Below are 20,824 nucleotides of genomic sequence, written 5' to 3' on the forward strand. Positions count from 1 at the left end.
TTCAAGTCAACTGGTACATCAGTACATTCAAGACTGTTAGAATTCATTCCTAAATTCTAAGCTTTTGAACATCAAACAAAAACTTAAGATTATTTGGGATTTAATCCACAATACTGAAAATTCCTCTTAAATTTTCACTTAAATTAACTTAGAGAAATATGTTTATTTCTTGATTTTACTTTAAATTTCTTGGTTTTGCTTCTTTCTGTTATATATTTTATGACCACTGAGTCATAACACGATGCAAACTGTCTGAGCCTTTTAAAGAATGATTTTCCCTAACATGAATTTTTTTTGTTGGATATTTGTAGATAATGCTAAAAGCAACAGTTTGATATTGCAGGTGCTTTATATGAAAAACAACAGTATCTGAGGAACATCTCTAAAAATAATTTGTTTCCTGACCTTAGTGAATTCCACTGAATCTAAATTATATGAAATCTTGGATCTTGACTAGACACAGGCAAACCAATGTGTGGATTTGACTACAAGCATTCTATTTTCATTTTATTTGCTACTACATGTACATGTATTCCATAAGGCCATACTTAAGGGTCATTTCAATATGACTTAAGGTAAAATTGTAAGGGTTGGCAGGTCAGATAAGATTATTATAATGTAGTCCTACAGAGTCTAAGTCCCTGGGCATTGCCCACACCACAATACATCTTAAGCTGATTATCTGTACTAGTCATTTTAGTTTGTAGGTTACAAAAAAACATCATGTTTGCTAATTATCCTTTTTATTCAATCACCTCCTTTCTAAAACACTTTTTTAAAAAAACAGCTAAATTATCCAATCATTTTTTGAGAATTATTCATTTCATTCAAAGAACAATAAACTATAGTGGTTCAATATCAACATCAGTGAAATCAAAGATTCTGCATGATGATTTTCCTTTGTATTAACAGGATGGACCCACATGATCATCGGGAAAGAAATATCCCACAGGTATGAATTAGCAATATGTATTTCATAAAAAATTATAAAATACACAATTCACCTTTTAAAAAATAATTTCACACATTGATAAGTTTTGTCCCTAGTCCCCCTACTGCTACTCTATTGCATACTAATATCTGTTATGGTAACCTATGTTAAGACACTAATGCTAAACTTGTTAAAATCATCTATAGTCACCATGGGAACAGCTCAGTTAGTGGAGCACAGGATTTTTAATCCAATGGGGTCCCTGGGTCCAGGCTACCTTGGTGTGTTCTTTAGAGTCTCAAAATAAAAATGGGAAATACCTAGCAACATATTATCCAGCATCACCTAATAGTGTATATTTCCAGTGTTTAATTCTTTTAACATTCCATGCAATGGGAACAAAAATGTTTTAAAAAACTGGCAGATGGACCCAGATTACAAGCAACAACAGTTAGCGTGGAAAAAAAACAACAGCAATAATTACATTTCTGCTATCTGTAACCTTTGGCCTTGTCGGTATTCCAGGCATGTGTCTTGAGTGTACTTTGTAAAGAAATAGCATTTTACATTGTACACTTTGATAGGCTTTTGGCTTGAGTGTACTTTGTAAAGAAATAGTATTTTACATTGCACACATTGCTAGACTTTTGTCTTCTTGAGTGTACTTTATATAGGAATGACCGCTCCGGTGGCCTAGTGGTTAGAGTGTCCGCCTCAGATGAGGAATGTCATGGGTTCGACCCATGGCCAAGTTATACCAAAGACTTATAAAAATGGTACTAACAGCTGCCTCACTTGGTGCTCAGCATTAAGATGCTAGTGTTAGGACTGGTCAGCCTGGTGTTAGGATAATGGGACTGGGTGGGACATCATGCTACATGTCTGCAGCATGATGCCCCCAGTGCTAGACATCACTATAAACTGCCACACTGCAGACATCATAGCGATATGACTGAAAAATTGTTAAAGCTACATTAAAAATCCAAATCACATCACACATTATAAAGAAATAGTATTCTACTACTGTATACTTTTGCCAATTGCCAGGCATTTGTCTTGAGTGTACTTTGTAAGGAAATAATATTTTACATTGTACAATGCATTTGTCTTTAGTGTACCTGCTAAAGAAATGGTAATATAGTACTGTACACTTTGCCAACCATATGTCTCGAGAGTACTTAGTAGAGAAATAGTATTATACTACTGTATACTTTGCCAGGCATTTGTCGTGAGTGTACTTTGTAAGGAAATAGTAATCTACATTGCAAACTTTGCCAGGCATGTCTTGAGTGTACTTTGTAAATAACTAATGCTATACTACAGTACACTTTCTAGGCCTTTGTCTTGAGTGTACTATGTAAAGATATAGTATTATGTACCATACAGGATTCATTTACTAAGGTATAATTGAAATCACAATGGTCTAGTCTGAAATAAAAAACAGCAATTTATGTCTTTACTTCTAATGTACCAAATTATGTTTTGCTTTAATTATGCTTTTTTCATTGCAAGGGAATATAATTGTTAATGTAGTTCAATACTCTAGCCTGTTGACTTTTGCCTGTTTGCAAAATTCTAATAATGAAGCCTTAATTTATTGCAGGTTCAGCCCTAGGATGTGTGGGTCCCAAGGCAGCATGCGATGAGTGAGTCCCCAAGTGAATAAATTGCATTGTGGAGTTGATTTCCTGAAAGTATGGGGTCAAGGTGGTTGCCTCGTTTGCCTTGCCCTAGGGTCAGGCCTGATTCATTGTATGTTTCATGAATTTTCAGATGTGCTAACTGGCTGCAGATCCTCAGTCTCGTATTAATGATTTTGCTTCCAAAAGATATTTTACAGAACAAGTACTACTACTTCTAGAACAGAATAGGCAACTTCTCTACATTACAAACATAAAATAAACAACTAAATTTGGTTTACACTCTACATGAACAAATAAAATATCCATTTTTTAATCTGTTATAAAGTATTAGACTCTATGGTTTTAAACCAGGTAAAAGAAAAGAATGAAAATTGTCGCATAATGTGTATGATACAATAAACAATTTCCTTTCCTAGAATACAAAGTGAAACTTTTAACAAATATACAATATTATGAATTAAATCCCAAATAGTCTAAAACATTCTATCACCAGTGCTAATGAATAAAGTTATAATTAAATTCCAGTGGTGTTCAAAATAAGATCCAGCACTGAAGGAGTTGATGTGCCTGTAGTCTTGAATGTACCAATGTACAAGAAGCCTAAAGTGTGATGATGTACTAAGTCTTCCAATTAACCACAAAAATATAATCCAAGATGTCTGAATTCACTACAATTCCAAGTATATATTTCTGTCCAAGAATATTATTTAAGAGCACTTATTGTTTCCAGTGAAATAATCTGAACATATAATTTCACAAAAATCAAAATCTGAACACAACAATAAGATTAATTCTGCTTAAAAATGTTAAAGCAAGAATGAGAAATTATAATAACAAATGTGGTAAACAGGAGGTACAATAGGTTATTCCACATAGACAACCACTGTCCATGACTCGGACCCAAATAAATATGTCAACTTTTGTTGATAATGATCCTAATATGTGACACACACTCAAAGGAAAATATTAACTATGTTTTATTTAAATACCAAAAGAAAAGTTACTGGTTAGGTAGACAATGAACTTGATTTTCAACAAGGTCAAATCCAAAATGCAATTATGCATACCATACAACCACGGATAGAAAAATCTAACAAACAATACAAACTAAATATTCATAACAAAAGGGACATCTGAAAACATTTGCGACAAAAGTTGCACAAGGGATAAGTGGTTAGACTCCAGAAGCCTAGTGTTACAAAAAATTCCCCCAAATATTCATTTCACACTAAAAATTACCAATTCTAAGGGCTAGAGGCCCCAAAATGTTATTGTTCAAGTTATCCTTAATCTGTCTCTCTATCTACCCTCTCCATTCCTAACTATATATTAACCTAACTGACCATCTAATTAACAGTGTGATGCATAAATGAAATATCATTTTGTATCAGGATAAAATAGGTATTATGATTGGAAAAACTACCATTGGTTCAACTTGAACTATGAGCCTCAGATATTTATGTCTGCATGTACAATTAAGTCATGGCATAAATCCAGTAAAAATGCCCTGGCTTCATATTTATCCCACATCAAAATGATTATGAAATGTTTGCAGAGCTTCACCGATTTCTCATTGCAGAAACTGAAAAAAATGGAAGGAACTCTGAACAAAATGGACTTGTTGTTGTTGTTGTTCTAGGGTTTAATGCCATTTTTCAGCACAAGATAGGCTATACATGGCAGCCAGTATAACTGGTGGAGGAAGAACCCTGGAAAACAGAGGGAAGAACCACCGACTCATGAGAAGCTACTGGCAGGCTTTTCCACATACCCATGCTAGCTGAGCCTTGCACTCGAACCCATTCAGACAGAAGTGAGATGGCAGTGATTCGGGGCCCCAAAAACATGGACTGGCAAACTCACAGAACAAACACTAAAATGCATTAATGATGCAACAATAGATTGAATATACTGTCAAATGCAATGAAAAGTACCTGATACAGTATCTTGCAACACAAGTATAGTAATATTGGTATACCAGGTTTTTTCATAACTACATTCAAGTATCCTGAACTGATATGTCTTCCATGAAGCTCAACATTATATCCAACATGGTGGTTTACTAAATATGAACCAATGATAAACTTGAACAGAATTTAGCTCAATCTGGAATATATTTTTAATTTAAAAAAAAGAAATTAGGACCAATGAAACTAACAAAACTGTCTTCATTGGTAACCTTTGTATAATCAAATTCAAGTAAGTAGTATAACACGTTTGGAAACACATTTATGGCATTGCTATCCATTATCCTACCATCAACAGTACCTTGCAAAGAAGTGACAGTACCCCCAGCCCCGACACCAACAACTGCAGAAAAAAAAATGTATAAAGTTCCCAGAGATTGTCAAACATTTAAAGTTGGCAATCTATGATCACAGGTGTGCCAGGTACACAGTTGATACAAACTGTATTACCAAAGGCCATGTATCAATCATGCCACTGACAGTTTCAATGCCAAAGGCCCAATATTAGTTATAGTTTCATTCCCAAAAGCCCCATATCAGTCATGCGATAGACAGCCCTGTATTAATCATGCCACAGACAGTTTAATTACCAAAGGCCCCATATCAATCATGCGATAGACCTGTATTAATCATGCCACAGACAGTTTAATTACCAAAGGCCCCATATCAATCATGTCAAAGACAGTTCAGTGCCAAAGACCATATATCAATCATGTCAAAGACAGTTTCATTACCAAAGGCCCCATATCAATCATGCTATAAATAGTTAATTGCCACAGGCTCCATATGAATCATGTCATAGACTTCATTGCCAAAGGCCCGATATCAATCACGTCATAGTTTCATTGCCAAAGGCCCCATATCAATCATGCCATAAATAGTTCATTGCCAAAGCCCCATATCAATCATGTCATAGACAATTTATTGCCAAATGCCCCATATCAATCATGTCATAGAAAGTTCACTGCCAAAAGCCAGATATCAATCATGCCCAAAGTTTCATTATTCATGACTTAGTAATTAGAGAACTGTGTACAGTATGAGCTTCTTAAACCTGGTGTCTTTGCTCAACCCATGATACAGTGTAACACTGAGATATTCTATCAGAGACTCACTGCTGATGTCTACTTGAAAGTCAAAGTGGATCTAAAACCCTGCTTGTCCTTTTCCTTGTTTTTGAATTCATAGGATGACATTTGTCAGCATGATACATTTGTTATTTGGTTTTTTGGGCTCCTTTTCATGGTAAAATCACTTAATAATTTTATTTTGCAGAATCTGAATCATTTAATTTTTGTGTGTGCAGAATCTGAATCATTTAAGAATTGTATTATGTATAATCTGAATCATTTAATAATTGTATTATGTATAATCTGAATCATATAATAATTTTGTTATGTATAATCTCATCATCATCATCATCATCTTTATTTCCTTCCATGGAAGATTACATGATATAAGAATAAATCATCTGAATACAATCAATAAATATAAAAAAAAAAAAAAAAAAAAAAAATATTCTATATTGGAATACAAATTCTTACACAATATCAATCAACAAAGTGTTCGTCAACTCATAAGTTGCAAGTTTCAGTACCTTATTTACGGAAGATAGCTGCACACTGCATGACAAAGTATGCTGCATACAGGACGAATAGCTTGGAGTTTTCTTTGTCGATTACTCCTGATGGTAACCTTTTACCTAAAAGATATTGTAGTTGCAGCTCATCTTCTGCATTAAATAACGTAATGTGCAGGCTCAGGGGAAATTTATCAGTAAGGAAATCCCAGAAAGAATTTCGAAAGTTCGACATATAAGGACAACTAACACAACAATGAAGTATCAAGTCTGTATAAACATTCCCACATCTAATACACATATCAAGCTGTGTTTGTGGAACAGTAGCCCATAGTTTAGCTACATATGTAAATACCTTAGTGTGTTGTCTAGTTTTAGCCGACTGCCACACTGAGGCAGGTTGTAAGTATTCGTGTATCGAAGAGAATCTATCAAAATCTGCTTGATTAGACATACGAACTCTCCAGAGGCTATTTTCAAGACCAACAATTTTTGACCTTACAATTTCTTTCCAATTATGTTTATCTGGAATTTCAGAATGATGTAAATAATCAGTTAGATACCCGAGCAAGTCAAACTTCTTTGAGGTATAATATAAATTTGAAATTAACCCGCAGCTTGACATGCATCCGCTCAGAATGAAGTGAAATAACGCAACGTTAAACACACGTTTAGTATGTACATTGTTAGGCATCAAACACAATCTGTGTAAAAACATCAATTTTCTTCTATCAATTTCGGACTGCGCTGGTACAATCACTTAATAATTTTATTTTGCAGAATCTGAATCATTTAATTTTTGTGTGTGCAGAATCTGAATCATTAAAGAATTGTATATTGTATAATCTGAATCATTCAATAATTTTATTATGTATAATCTGAATCATTTAAGAATTGTATTATGTATAATCTGAATCATTTAAAAATTGTATTATGTATAATCTGAATCACATAATTTTATTATGTATAATCTGAATCATTTAAGAATTGTATTATGTATAATCTGAATCATTTAAAAATTGTATTATGTATAATCTGAATCATTAAAGAATTGTATTATGTATAATCTGAATCATTCAATAATTTTATTATGTATAATCTGAATCATTTAAGAATTGTATTATGTATAATCTGAATCATTTAAAAATTGTATTATGTATAATCTGAATCATTTAAAAATTGTATTATGTATAATCTGAATCACATAATTTTATTATGTATAATCTGAATCATTTAAGAATTGTATTATGTATAATCTGAATCATATAATAATTTTATTATGTATAATCTGAATCATTTAATAATTGTATTATGTATAATCTGAATCATATAATAATTTTATTATGTATAATCTGAATCATATAATAATTGTATTATGTATAATCTGAATCATTCAATAATTTTATTATGTATAATCTGAATCATATAATAATTGTATTATGTATAATCTGAATCATTTAAGAATTGTATTATGTATAATCTGAATCATTTAATAATTTTATTATGTATAATCTGAATCATTTAATAATTGTATTATGTATAATCTGAATCATATAATAATTTTATTATGTATAATCTGAATCATTTAAGAATTGTATTATGTATAATCTGAATCATATAATAATTGTATTATGTATAATCTGAATCATATAATAATTTTATTATGTATAATCTGAATCATTCAATAATTTTATTATGTATAATCTGAATCATATAATAATTGTATTATGTATAATCTGAATCATTCAATAATTTTATTATGTATAATCTGAATCATATAATAATTGTATTATGTATAATCTGAATCATTTAAGAATTGTATTATGTATAATCTGAATCATATAATAATTGTATTATGTATAATCTGAATCATATAATAATTGTATTATGTATAATCTGAATCATATAATAATTGTATTATGTATAATCTGAATCATTTAAGAATTGTATTATGTATAATCTGAATCATTCAATAATTTTATTATGTATAATCTGAATCATATAATAATTGTATTATGTATAATCTGAATCATTTAAGAATTGTATTATGTATAATCTGAATCATTTAATAATTTTATTTTGCAGAATCTGAATAATTTAATACATTTTTATTGCAGACCAAAATCTTTTATTATCAGGTAAAATAATATTGTTATTCTTTTCTAAGTTTTTACTTTTTTCCTTGCTGAAATGTTTCCCATTTGTATCAATGTTAAATTAAAAATGAGGTATTATATGAATAAGTCTAATTTTGTCATACAAACAGCAAGATGTTTATATTCTGGTTAAGTTTTTATTACCGTTAAAGAAATTTCCCAATTTGATTTCAGTATATAAAATGCAAAATTACATTTAAAAACTGGATGATGTAAGTGACCAATATGGATTGATACATACTGCAATACAGATATGCACACATTAATGTAGAGCTATGTGTTTCTTTCTGGCTATGTTCACCCCTAAAACACAAATTCACAGTCAGATGGTTTACTGATGGTCACCCCTAAAAACACATCAACTCTGCCAGCTCATTTATAGACACTCAGCCCTAAAACACACATCAACACTGTCAGATGGTTTATAGATGGTCACCCCTAAAACACACATCAACACTGTCAGATGGTTTATAGATGGTCACCCCTAAAACACACATCAACACTGTCAGATGGTTTATAGATGGTCACCCCTAAAACACACATCAACACTGTCAGATGGTTTATAGATGGTCACCCCTAAAACACACATCAACACTGTCAGATGGTTTACAGATGCTCAGCCCTAAAACACACATCAACACTGTCAGATGGTTTATAGATGGTCACCCCTAAAACACACATCAACACTGTCAGATGGTTTATAGATGGTCACCCCTAAAACACACATCAACACTGTCAGATGGTTTATAGATGCTCACCCCTAAAACACACATCAACACTGTCAGATGGTTTATAGATGCTCACCCCTAAAACACACATCAACACTGTCAGATGGTTTACAGATGCTCAGCCCTAAAACACACATCAACACTGTCAGATGGTTTATAGATGCTCACCCCTAAAACACACATCAACACTGTCAGATGGTTTACAGATTCTCAGCCCTAAAACACACATCAACACTGTCAGATGGTTTATAGATGCTCACCCCTAAAACACACATCAACACTGTCAGATGGTTTACAGATGCTCAGCCCTAAAACACACATCAACACTGTCAGATGGTTTATAGATGCTCACCCCTAAAACACACATCAACACTGTCAGATGGTTTATAGATGCTCACCCCTAAAACACACATCAACACTGTCAGATGGTTTATAGATGCTCACCCCTAAAACACACATCAACACTGTCAGATGGTTTATAGATGGTCACCCCTAAAACACACATCAATTGCCTGTTGGGTTTATAGATGGTCACCTCTAAAACACTGTCAGCTGGTTTACAGATGCTCACCCCTAAAACACATCAATTCTGTCAACTGGTTTACACACACTCACCCCTAAAACAATATACCAACTCTGTCAGCTGGTTTACACACACTCACCCCTAAAACAATATACCAACTCTGTCAGCTGGTTTACACACACTCACCCCTAAAACAATATACCAACTCTGTCAGCTGGTTTACATACACTCACCCCTAAAACACATACCAACTCTGTCAGCTGGTTTACAGACCCTCACCCCATAAACACATCAACTGTCTGATGGTTTACTGATGGTCACCCCTAAAAACACATCAACTCTGCCAGCTCATTTATAGACACTCAGCCCTAAAACACATCAACTCTGTCAGCTGGTGTACAGAAGCTCACCCCTAACAACAAATCAACTTTGTCAGCTGGTTCAGAAGCACTCACCCATAAAACACACATCAGCTCAATCAGCTGTTTCACTGACACTCACCCCTAAAACACTCATCAACTCTGTCAGCTGTTTACAGATTCTCACCCATAAAACACACATTAACTCTGTCAGCTGTTTACAGATGCTCACCCCTAAAACACACATCAACTCTGTCAGCTGGTTTAAAGACACTCAATCCAAAGAAAAAACCTGTCAGCTGTTTCACTGATGCTCAAACCCTAAAACACACATCAACTCTGTCAGCTGCTTAATAGATGCTCACCCCCAAAACACAACTTTGTCAGCTGTTTCACAGATGCTCACCCCAAAACAAACCTCTGTCAACTGTTTCACAGATGCTCACCCCCCAAACACAACTCTGTCAGTCGTTTCACAGATACTCACCCCCAAACACAACTTTGTCAGCTGTTTCACAGATGCTCACCCCAAAACACACCTCTGTCAACTGTTTCACAGATGCTCACCCCCAAAACACAACTCTGTTAGCTGTTTCACAGATGCTCACCCCTCAAACACAACACTGTCAGCCGGTTTACAGACAATGCAGTCTAATAAGGAGTTAAATGATTCCTCAGGCATGACAGTTACAAGCTACTACCAGTATGCAAATTTCAAATTTATAAATGAAAGGGCCATAACTCCCAATTAATATTTTCCACACAATAACAATTAAACATGCCTCTGTCAAAGGGAATGACACTCATTTAACTGAAACAAATTTCCATGGATCAATATAAGAACATGTAGGCATATCTGTCCATCTCTCTCTCTCTCCCCCTCTCTCTCTCTCTCACTCTTCAAGCAATATCATGTGTCTATTTTTACCTTTCATAGATGAACAATTTATATTTTTGTTAAAAAAAAAATCAGGGTCAGAGCAAAGAAATAATCTTGAAGGAAAAAATTTATATCTATTATGCTCTTTAAAAAAGGAAAAATCTGATTGAAACTAAATTATATTTTGTTTTCTATTCTGGTTTCTGCAATTCACTAGCAAATTAGAAAAGTAAAATAAAAATGTGAAACTGAGATAGAAATAGAAAGGAGTTAGAGGGACTTAGAAGTTACATTTGTCTACTCTCAAATCATGTTTCCATGTAACAGTAATTCCTAATTTGGGCAGTCTCAACTTGTCTGCTAAATATGAAAACATAATGGCTACCCTCTCTGTATGTACTTTAACATGTGTATTTAACTGTCAGCAGCAACCTTTTCAGTTAAAATTAAAATCTGTTTTTTTTTCTTCAAACTAACTGACCTTGGATTAAATGCAAGGTCAGTCAGTTTTTAAAAAAAATATTTTGGTTTCAACTGAAAAGGTTGCTTCCTAGCTCTGGATAATTCATGGTAATTTAAGATATTTATGCTCTGAGTATGGGAAATTACAAATGATCCTGAAGTTGGTTTAATTTGGTACTTTATGGCACTGAAACAAAAGCAGATTGTTTAGTGTAGAGACAGCTTATTATAAGTACAATTCCATGCAAATTGCTTTTGATATTAGCTGTAACTTAATATTTGATCCAATTAATAGTAAACCAGTTGTCTCCATTAGTTGCCTCAGGTGACATGCATGAGGACACATATACTAGGCTTATTTTACTGGTCTGAATCCACGGGGGTACTTGCTATGTGTATATACAAACTGGGTGCAACCACACAAACCACCGAGTAAAAATGAAGTATAGAAATTACTAGTCAACATGCACTGAATTTACGTTTCAGCCGATATGAAATGGTTGACACCAAATTTTACTTCACATTTTTCAAAATGAATACTTCATAGATTCCAACTGAATAACATAAAGACAAAATTTCCCAAGAAAAATTTTCAATATTTAGCTGTAAAGATATAGATACATGTACAATTTATGCACTATACAATTATCTCAGCCCATAGGAAGGAACTGAACAGTATCTACTCCAAGTGCATTGCAAGAAAGCTTTTCATTTTCAATTCATTTTTTCATGCAGAACTATATATGGTTTAATACCAAGCTTTCTCTCTGAATTAGATTTTAAGTATTTCTCACAAAATTCATGCAAACTGACCCATGCAGTTTAAAAAGTTTATGATGCATATGTTTGAAATGTGAGACCAAAACTACATACCAAGGATTAAAGTACGACAGTATCTTGGTTATAAATATTTGGCTTAAAAATTATGAACCTAATATATATTTCATAATTTTTTCTGTTAAATCATATTTTTAGGCATGAGAAAACATATTTCTTGATAATCATGAACCTAAGTTTACAAGAATGCTTTCTCAGTGAAGTTTGTTATATTAAAGTGTAAGAAATATGGTTTCACAAAACAATTGTCCCTCGAAGAGACAATTGGCTCTTCTTGCTGAAAATAATTAATGGGAATCCATGATAAGACTGTTTCTTCTTTTATTATTTCTAACTGCTGAGTACTACAGAAATTTCTGATACTCTTTATGAATTCCAACATAACATATATGTTCGCTTATAAATCAAGTCCAACTGCAAACTGTACAGACCCAGATCTACTAGTGCATATTGCATTGGCAGATCTGGGTCTGTATAGTTTGTTATGAGTAATCAGTAGAACAAACAGCACAGACACTGATCTGCAGGTGCATTATGCTATTGTAGATCAGGATCTTTGTTTGTTTGCTGTTTGCCTCAACTAATAAGAATGTACAACTGCACCGAATCTGGCCAACTTGCAAGATACTTTGAACCAGAGATCATGGGCAGAAAATCACTGAATTTTTCATGGACAATGTCAATATATATACAAAAGTTGAGCTTGGTTAAATCTTCAACTATGTTGTTATAGCTGGAAAATTTATTTAAGTGGGATTATTCAAAGTCTTCTAGTACTATATTCATAAACTGGGTTTCATCAAAATACGTTCATATTTGTGTTATCATACTCACAAACTGGTACTGCAAAATATCTGAGCCAAGACCTTGACCTTAAAATCAATGCCTGAGTGCCAATCATCCACTTCTTCACTGGTATGCAACAAGGAAATATGAAATCTGATCAAAATTCACTTGTATTTGTGCATGTCCATATGTTCATAAAACCAATAAAGTACAAAAATGCAAGCAATTACTTGACTTGATCCCATGGTCAATTGGGTCTCATTTTCAAAACTATTTCACCAAGAAAAAGTGGGGAAATGTTGGTGGTCAGATTGTTAAGATTGTGTCATTTTACAGGCACCATTTTCATATTCAGGATAATTAATTTTAACATGCCTTGTTAATTCTGGGAGACACAATGACATCATTTTCATTCAGAACCAAACACATTTAGTGAGAAGTACTTTAGAAAATATATGTACAGTATATATAGAGAGATGTAATTTAGAAAATATATCTAGAGGGATGTAATTTAGAAAATATATATAGAGGGATGTAATTTAGAAAATATATATAGAGGGATGCAATTTAGAAAATATATATATTTTTTTCTTTCTTAATGGACCCATCATTTTCATATGGAGACCGCAATTTATTCCAAATGCCCACCTTATCCTAGTTTTTGCAAAGGTTCACCTGTCTGTGTGCAGTTAAGACCGGTATGCCTTAGATCTGACGCCAAAAGGTCTTAAATCCGGACACAAAATCGCATTCTGATCTCGGGCAAAATTTGGATGAAAATAAACCGGGTCCAAAAAATGAGGTTTTTCCCTCTGTATTTTGTAGTGCAACTAAAACTTCCAGATTATTCGGTATCATTTTAGAGCTATATCTGTCTGCTTTTTTTTAATACCACTCATGTTGGTGTATCTTAAATGACCTTGATGCTGCAGAGCACGGAAGTAGGGTACAGCCTCATCACGCCTATAGACTGGATTGGGGCCAAATCGGTTAATCAAGTTTATGGAAATTTCTCAGAAATTGTCAAAGAATGTCTCTTTTTGTAACTTATGTGCAATACTGATGAACAAACGATGAAATAAATAAGTAATATTCAGATTTGGTGATGTCACCAAAATTCTCCCATGTAATGAGATGTAATTTAGAAAATATATAGAGAGTGATGTAATTTTTTGAAAATATATATAGAGGGTTGTAATTTAGAAAATATATATAATGGGATGTAATTTAGAAGAAAACAATTGTCAATATAATTATCTTTAAGTTAAGCATAATGATAAGATTTTCAAAAGGCAACTATTGACTGGCTTTATTTTTAGTCAAGGTCTAAATGCACCATTTTTTATTAAGGACCAACGTGACATATAAAAAGTCTTTAAGTGAAAACTTTTTGTTAGTACCAGTAATTTCCATCCATTCAGGAGGAGAATTGTCAACAATTTTCATGATTGCTGCCATAGTCATTCTGAATGTCAGATCAGCTCCATTTTCATTTAGCCCAATCTTGACAGAATAAGAAGACTTGAAAAGAAAACAAAATGACAATATAACCATACATTTGAGGAGATATGATTACGAGATTCTCATGACGTTCACTGCACGATTCATAGAGGATGTCCAGGAACAACCTCTTTTAATTAGGACCAAATAAACATTGTAGGAAGGTTTCAAATGAAAACAAGAAAACATGTTGATACAACTACCTGCTCTGGAGTGGTGATCATCTTTTCAAGATGGCTGTCTTGATGGCCGTATTAGATGCCTGATTGGCACCATATTCAATTAGTACCAACTTAACATCATGAAAAGTCTTTTCATGAAAACCCTATCCAAACATGCCCATGAAATGTAGCTGTAACAAGATTTTTCTGATGGCGATCAATTGTCAGTTATAATGGATATCTGATCAGCAATGTTTTTATTTAGGACCAATCAAGACATCATAAGAAATCTTTTAGTGAAAAGCCCATGTCAGTACAACCATGCCCTCACAAGAAGTAGTGCCTGCAAGAGTATTTCTAGTATGTCATACAATGTATGCAAGCTGATGTAGTAACAAATTGAAGGAATCAATGAAACCGTCTTTTTTTCTTCATTATGTCCAAATTCATTATTGGAATACAACCGGCCAATAAACTTGAAATGATAAGTAACTGAAACAGGGAAATATGACTATATTCAATGGAAAACAGAACAAATAAAGTCACTTGCCTATTGTTTCTCTCAGTTTGTAAACAATACATGAATTTGGACAAAGACAACTTCTTTTGTTTAATGACAGACAAACATGTCCTAAAGAAAAGTTCAGATAAACAATGAACCAAAATCTATATAGATTCACTTCAATGTATCTTCTTGAAAATTGATACCCATAAAATTTAATGAATTTACACTATTGTGGACTTGAATTTGAAGACAGTGGAAACCCCATGTTGATATGATCATCTACTCCAGAGAAGCAGCAATAAAATGATGACAATACTGGATGTAAGATGAACAACCTTTTCATTTAAGATCAACTTGACATCATGGGAAGTCATTTTCTGAAAACCTCATGTCACTCGAACCATTCATTCAGAAGCAGTAGCAACAAGAAGACTAATAAAGGCCATAATGCTTAATGTATAATGGATGTCATATTAGCACAATGGTTGTTGAGGACCATATTATGCCTTTTGGTGACAAGCCCATGTCACTACAACAATTCATGCAGGAGGAGCAGAAATAAGATTTTTAAAATGGCCATCAAAGCAGCCATATTTAATGTCAGATCAGCACTATTTTCAATGATGAAAGACTGAAAATAGTGACAACTCTTTTCATGAATATCCCATGTCAATAGCACCATCATTTTAGGAGTAGTAATGATAAGAGTTTCAAAATGGATGGCATGGACGACCATTTTCATTAAAGTCCAATTAGACCATAGGATGAATAAGTCCATAATGTTTATGGTAATCCTCCCTGTAGTTTAGGAGGAATAATGATAATAAACATGCACCGTTGTTTTGTTTGTTTGTGGTTTAACATCATTTCCCAGTACAACTTGGCCACCTAAAAGAGCATCACCTAAAGCTCTTCAGATGTATGACCAGTAAAAATATAATTAAATGCTATTCTTCATTCTCCTCCATTACATATCTATTTATTTATTTGTTTACTTGACCTATCTTTTTATTTCTGTAATGATCGCCATCACTAAATTATTGAAACTTGGCATACGTAGTCGGGTCTGTTAAAGTTAACTGAGGTGAGCAGGTCATTAATAGTAATGGTACATGTAGCTGTCTAGCATGCAATAAGTACTTACTCTATCATGCCAAATCAACCTACCTTGCTGCAATCTGGTCATCAAAAATAAACCTGTTTAAAATAATTTGAATACATTTTTTATATGTGTCTTTTTATAATGGTTTGTACATATACATAACAAGTAGATTTAGTGTATTTTCTTGACAACTGGCTTTTATTACTGTAGCTAGAATTAGTTGTATTAATCAGAACTGTGTTTTCTGTTTGCAACATCTGGCATCTTCATATCATTTACATATAACCTAAACTTGACTTCTTGTGTTGAGAGTGACCTGAACTTTCCCTTTGGAGCTCATGGTGCCAATTCAGTTCCCATGAGAAACCTATGCAAACATATGATGGTATTAAAAATGTAATACCTTTAAATTTCTGACTGCTCATGATCAAACCTTTATTTATTCGTATCAATGCATCCTTGATGACAACTTCTGTGCAGACAAAACAAGGTAGAGTTATGTGCTTTCAATTCTGCACAAAAGAGTCAGGTGCTATTATTTCAGTAATGAGTGTTCCAAACACAGGTCTGTTAAAGAACTGAAATTCTATCCAAAAAAAAACCGTCTCTACTTTTTTCAGTTGCAACAAGGATAAGTTCTCAAAAAATTGCTTTTACTAAAATCTAACTTGCATTATCAACCAATTCTCGCCCATTAAACCCTGGAATATACTCTATTTTATCTTCACCAATTTACAGACTGGTTCCCATTTTTCAATACCATTTGTACAGTAAGTTCTTTAGCTGAATGGCTTCAAGACCAAGAATGCACTCTATAGGGGAAAGTATCTTCATCATTTGGGGTCAGTCTAAACTTACCCTTCCATATGATGCTTTAAAGCTAGAGATGGATGGAAGAAACTTTACCATTGAGGGTCAGTATCTTTATCAATTAGGGTCAGTATCTTTATCATTGAGGATCAGTATCTTTATCAACTAGTGTCAGTATCTTTATCAATTAGGGTCAGCATCTTTATCATTGAGGGTCAGTATCTTTATCAATTAGGGTAAAAATCTTTATCAATTTGGGTCAATATCTTTATCAATTAGGGTCAGTATCTTTATCAATTAGGGTCAGCATCTTTATCATTGAGGGTCAGTATCTTTGTATCTTTATCAATTAGGGTCAGTATCTTCATCAATTTGGGTCAATATCTGTATCAATTAGGGTCAATATCTTTATCAACTAGTGTCAGTGTCTTTATGATAAGGGTCAGTATCTTTATCATTTAGGGTCAGTATCTTTATCAACTAGTGTCAGTATCTTTGTCATTTTGGGTCAGTCACTTTATCAACTAGTGTCAGTGTCTTTATCATAAGGGTCAGCCTCAACTTAATCTTTAGCTGAAGATGGCATCTGTCAAGAACTTACACATAAAAGAAGTTCCAAAGAACAGTTAACCAATTTGATCATCATCTGAACTGTTACATAATAGGACAAACATACACAATTCATGTCTTTATAACTTCACCATTTTTCTTCCACTTTTCATGAAATTTCACAAATATCTACAAGTTTTCATTAAATCACAGGGTAAAAAGTTTAAAACAAAGAATGCCAATTTTAAATAAACATATCTGCAAATTCAATTAGGCTGAACACTCTCCAGTTTTCCTTGAGGTCAATTTAGGCACCTTCAAGAAATTTGCACCCTGTTCTGATCTAATTGGTTTGATGGCCTATGTATTGACCTGACACAGTGATCGACAGGTGAAACTTTGCACTGGAATGCAGAATAATAATGCTTGACTAACTGCTGGTTGTGGGTAGCTGGAATCTGGGTGATTTACAAATCATGGAGAAAAAGATTAATTTTGGTAATTTGCTAGTTAAAATGCTTAAAATCACCAAATTTGATGAGATATAGAAAGATGAAATAGGCAGCATATTTATTCAAATTATGATGAAGAAAATACAGGGGTCATACATGCAAAAACTGTGACCACCATCCAAGACAAATCACAAAAATGCCTTACAGAATATCAAGAGATCCTCAAGTGATGGACAGAATACTGCACAGAATTGCACAATAATAAGACCCAAATCGGTCCAGCAGTAGTAAATTACCCTCAGGCATAAGAAATTGATGATAATCTCATTCTTTGGGAAGAAGTAGAAATTGCAGTTAGGTCACTAAATAAAGTCAGCTGACGTTGACAACATACCAGTAGAGCTCATTCAAGCAAGAGAAAAGGTAGTCACAGTCCTGACAACAATCTGCAACAAGATATGGCAGACTGGAGAATGGCCCACCACATGGACTCAATCCTTGGTCATCGTGCTCCCCAAGAAAGGAAACCTACAGCTATCCCAAAACTACAGAACCATCAGTCAGATCAGTCACCCGAGCAAAGTCATGCTGAAGATAATTCTCAATAGACTAAAGCCTCAAGTAGAGAAAATTATTGCTGATGAGCAGGCAGGCTTCTGAGCAGGAAGGAGCACCACAGAACAAAGCTTCAACCCCAGACTCCTTTGCGAGAAATACCCTCAGCATCAGCAGAATCTATACCACATCTGTATAGATTTCAAAAAGGCCTTTGATTGGGTACAGCATGCAGCCTTGTGGGCAACTATGAAGAACAACATCAGCTCAAACTTGGTGCAAGTTAATGAGCACCTCTATAACAAAGCCACCAGTGTTGTACTCATCAATGGCAGCAGAGGTCAGACTGGTTTTGAACAACAGTTGGAGTCAGACAGGGATGTATACTGTCACCTACACTCTTCACCATTTTCCTGTAAAAGGCTCATGAAGGATACCTTACATGACCACAAGGGCACTGTCAGCATCAGAGGAAGAACAATCACAAACCTTTGCTTCGCACATGATATTGATGGTTTAGCAGGAGAGGAAAAAGAACTGGCTGACTTGGTTGAGTGCACTGACACAACCTCCACAGCATATGATTGAGATTAGTGCTAAAAAAAAAAAAACTGATAACAAACAACACCAATGGCATCAGTGCAGAAATAAAGGTCAGTGAACAGAAGTTGGACAGAGTCACAAGCTTCAAGTACTTGGGATGAGTTATAATAATAATAATAATAATAATAATCACAATAATAATGACTTTACTTAAAGAGGGTAACACAATTAGCTAAGGACCGATCTACCTTGAGGCCCTCATACAAAGGAATTTATTTATTTTAGCTGCATCTCTGAAGCCACTGGATATACTGGATTTGGAAGAAGGAAATAGAATGGACATTTCTAATCTCAACTGGAATACTATTCCAGATCAAAGTTCCAGAGTATTGGAAACCTTTTAAAAATGATTCCTTATTTGGTTTGGGAATTTTATACTGTTTGGTAGTCATGGATCGCAGGTGGTGAGTATTGCTAGGTAGCCTATACTGGAATAGTAATTGTAAATATTCAGGAGCACTATTATTGGATATCCTGTACATTAATTTGGTTTTTCTCAAATGGATTCGGTCTTTAACCGACCCCAATCCTGTCTGTAGGTGTGATGAGGCTGTACCCTACTTCCGAGCTCTGCAGCATCAAGGTCATTTAAGATACACCAACATGGGTGGTATTAAAAAAAAGCAAACAGATATAGCTCTAAAATTATACCAAATAATCTGGAAGTTCTAGTTGCACTACAAAATACAGAGGGGAAAACCTCATTTTTTGGACCCGGTTTATTTTCACCCAAAATTCGGCCAAGATCGGAATGCGATTTTGTGTCCGGATTTTAGACCTTTTGGCCTCAAATCTAAGGCATACCGGTCTTAACTGCACACAGGTGAACCTTTGCAAAAACTAGGATAAGGTGGGCATTTGGAATAAATTGCGGTCTCCATACGAAAATGATGGGTCCATTAAGAAAAGAAAAACAAAACAAAAAACAATCCAACTTTTTCTCTTCATCTCATGCGCAATCAAAATAACCAATAGAAAATGATGTTATAATACAACTAGGCATTAGTCTCATGGAAAATCTGTTGAAAGCCAATGTATTACGATGCATTCAGAAATAGCCCCCCAAATGTATTTCCTACACATATTTCAGGCAAAAATGACAAAAACCTCTGGGGCCGAATGAGTTAATAGGTAATACTTTAACTTACTAGCTTGATTTTAATTGCTTAATTTCTGGATTGATACTAGCTCAGATGCTCTTTTTTGAAGATTTGCCAGCTTTGCTGTTTTTATCATTAGTAACTGTTATAAAATAGTTTTCTGTGCCTTTGGGGGAGAAAATGTCTTATCCTACTGAGAAGCCATAAACTTAAATTGACTTTTTTAAAACTGATATGCTTGATATGTTCTGTCCATGATCGGTTCTTATCTACCAAAACACCAAGTAGTCCATGATGACAGACCATTTGCAAATTTGTATCCTTCCATGTCAGACATAGTTCATCACTATCAAGATTTGTCCTTTTTTGTCATGTTGATATAAGTAATATTTTAGTTTTACTAGTATTTACCACCATGCCATTGCATGTGCACCAGTTTTTCAGTTTGTTTACAGCATTCTGTAAAGAAATTTCGAGTTCATGCTTTTTGTTTTGGATGTCTGACAATGTTGTGTCATCTGCATAGAGATCTGTAGATGATATTGAGTCCCTTAGTAAAAGTGGAAGGCTATTAATAAATAAAATAAATAGCAATGGACCTAGAATTGAGGCTTGTGGTATTCTATATCTACCTGT

General features: G+C 33.9%; 1 protein-coding gene across 2 annotated transcripts in view; it reads right to left on the reverse strand.

Annotated features, from left to right (window-relative positions):
• Positions 1–20,824, reverse strand: part of LOC149771050 (voltage-gated potassium channel subunit beta-2-like) — a 251,185-nt gene that overhangs the window by 94,452 nt on the left and 135,909 nt on the right. For both annotated transcript variants that reach the window (XM_089948905.1, XM_089948906.1), the window contains one exon: positions 16,185–16,214. In XM_089948905.1, the coding sequence (XP_089805031.1) occupies positions 16,185–16,214 (30 nt within the window). The remainder of the gene's footprint in view (positions 1–16,184; positions 16,215–20,824) is intronic.

Source organism: Sinohyriopsis cumingii, unplaced genomic scaffold (assembly GCF_028554795.1).
Source record: "Sinohyriopsis cumingii isolate HCF-2022 unplaced genomic scaffold, ASM2855479v2 utg002136l, whole genome shotgun sequence".
NCBI lineage: Eukaryota > Metazoa > Mollusca > Bivalvia > Unionida > Unionidae > Sinohyriopsis > Sinohyriopsis cumingii.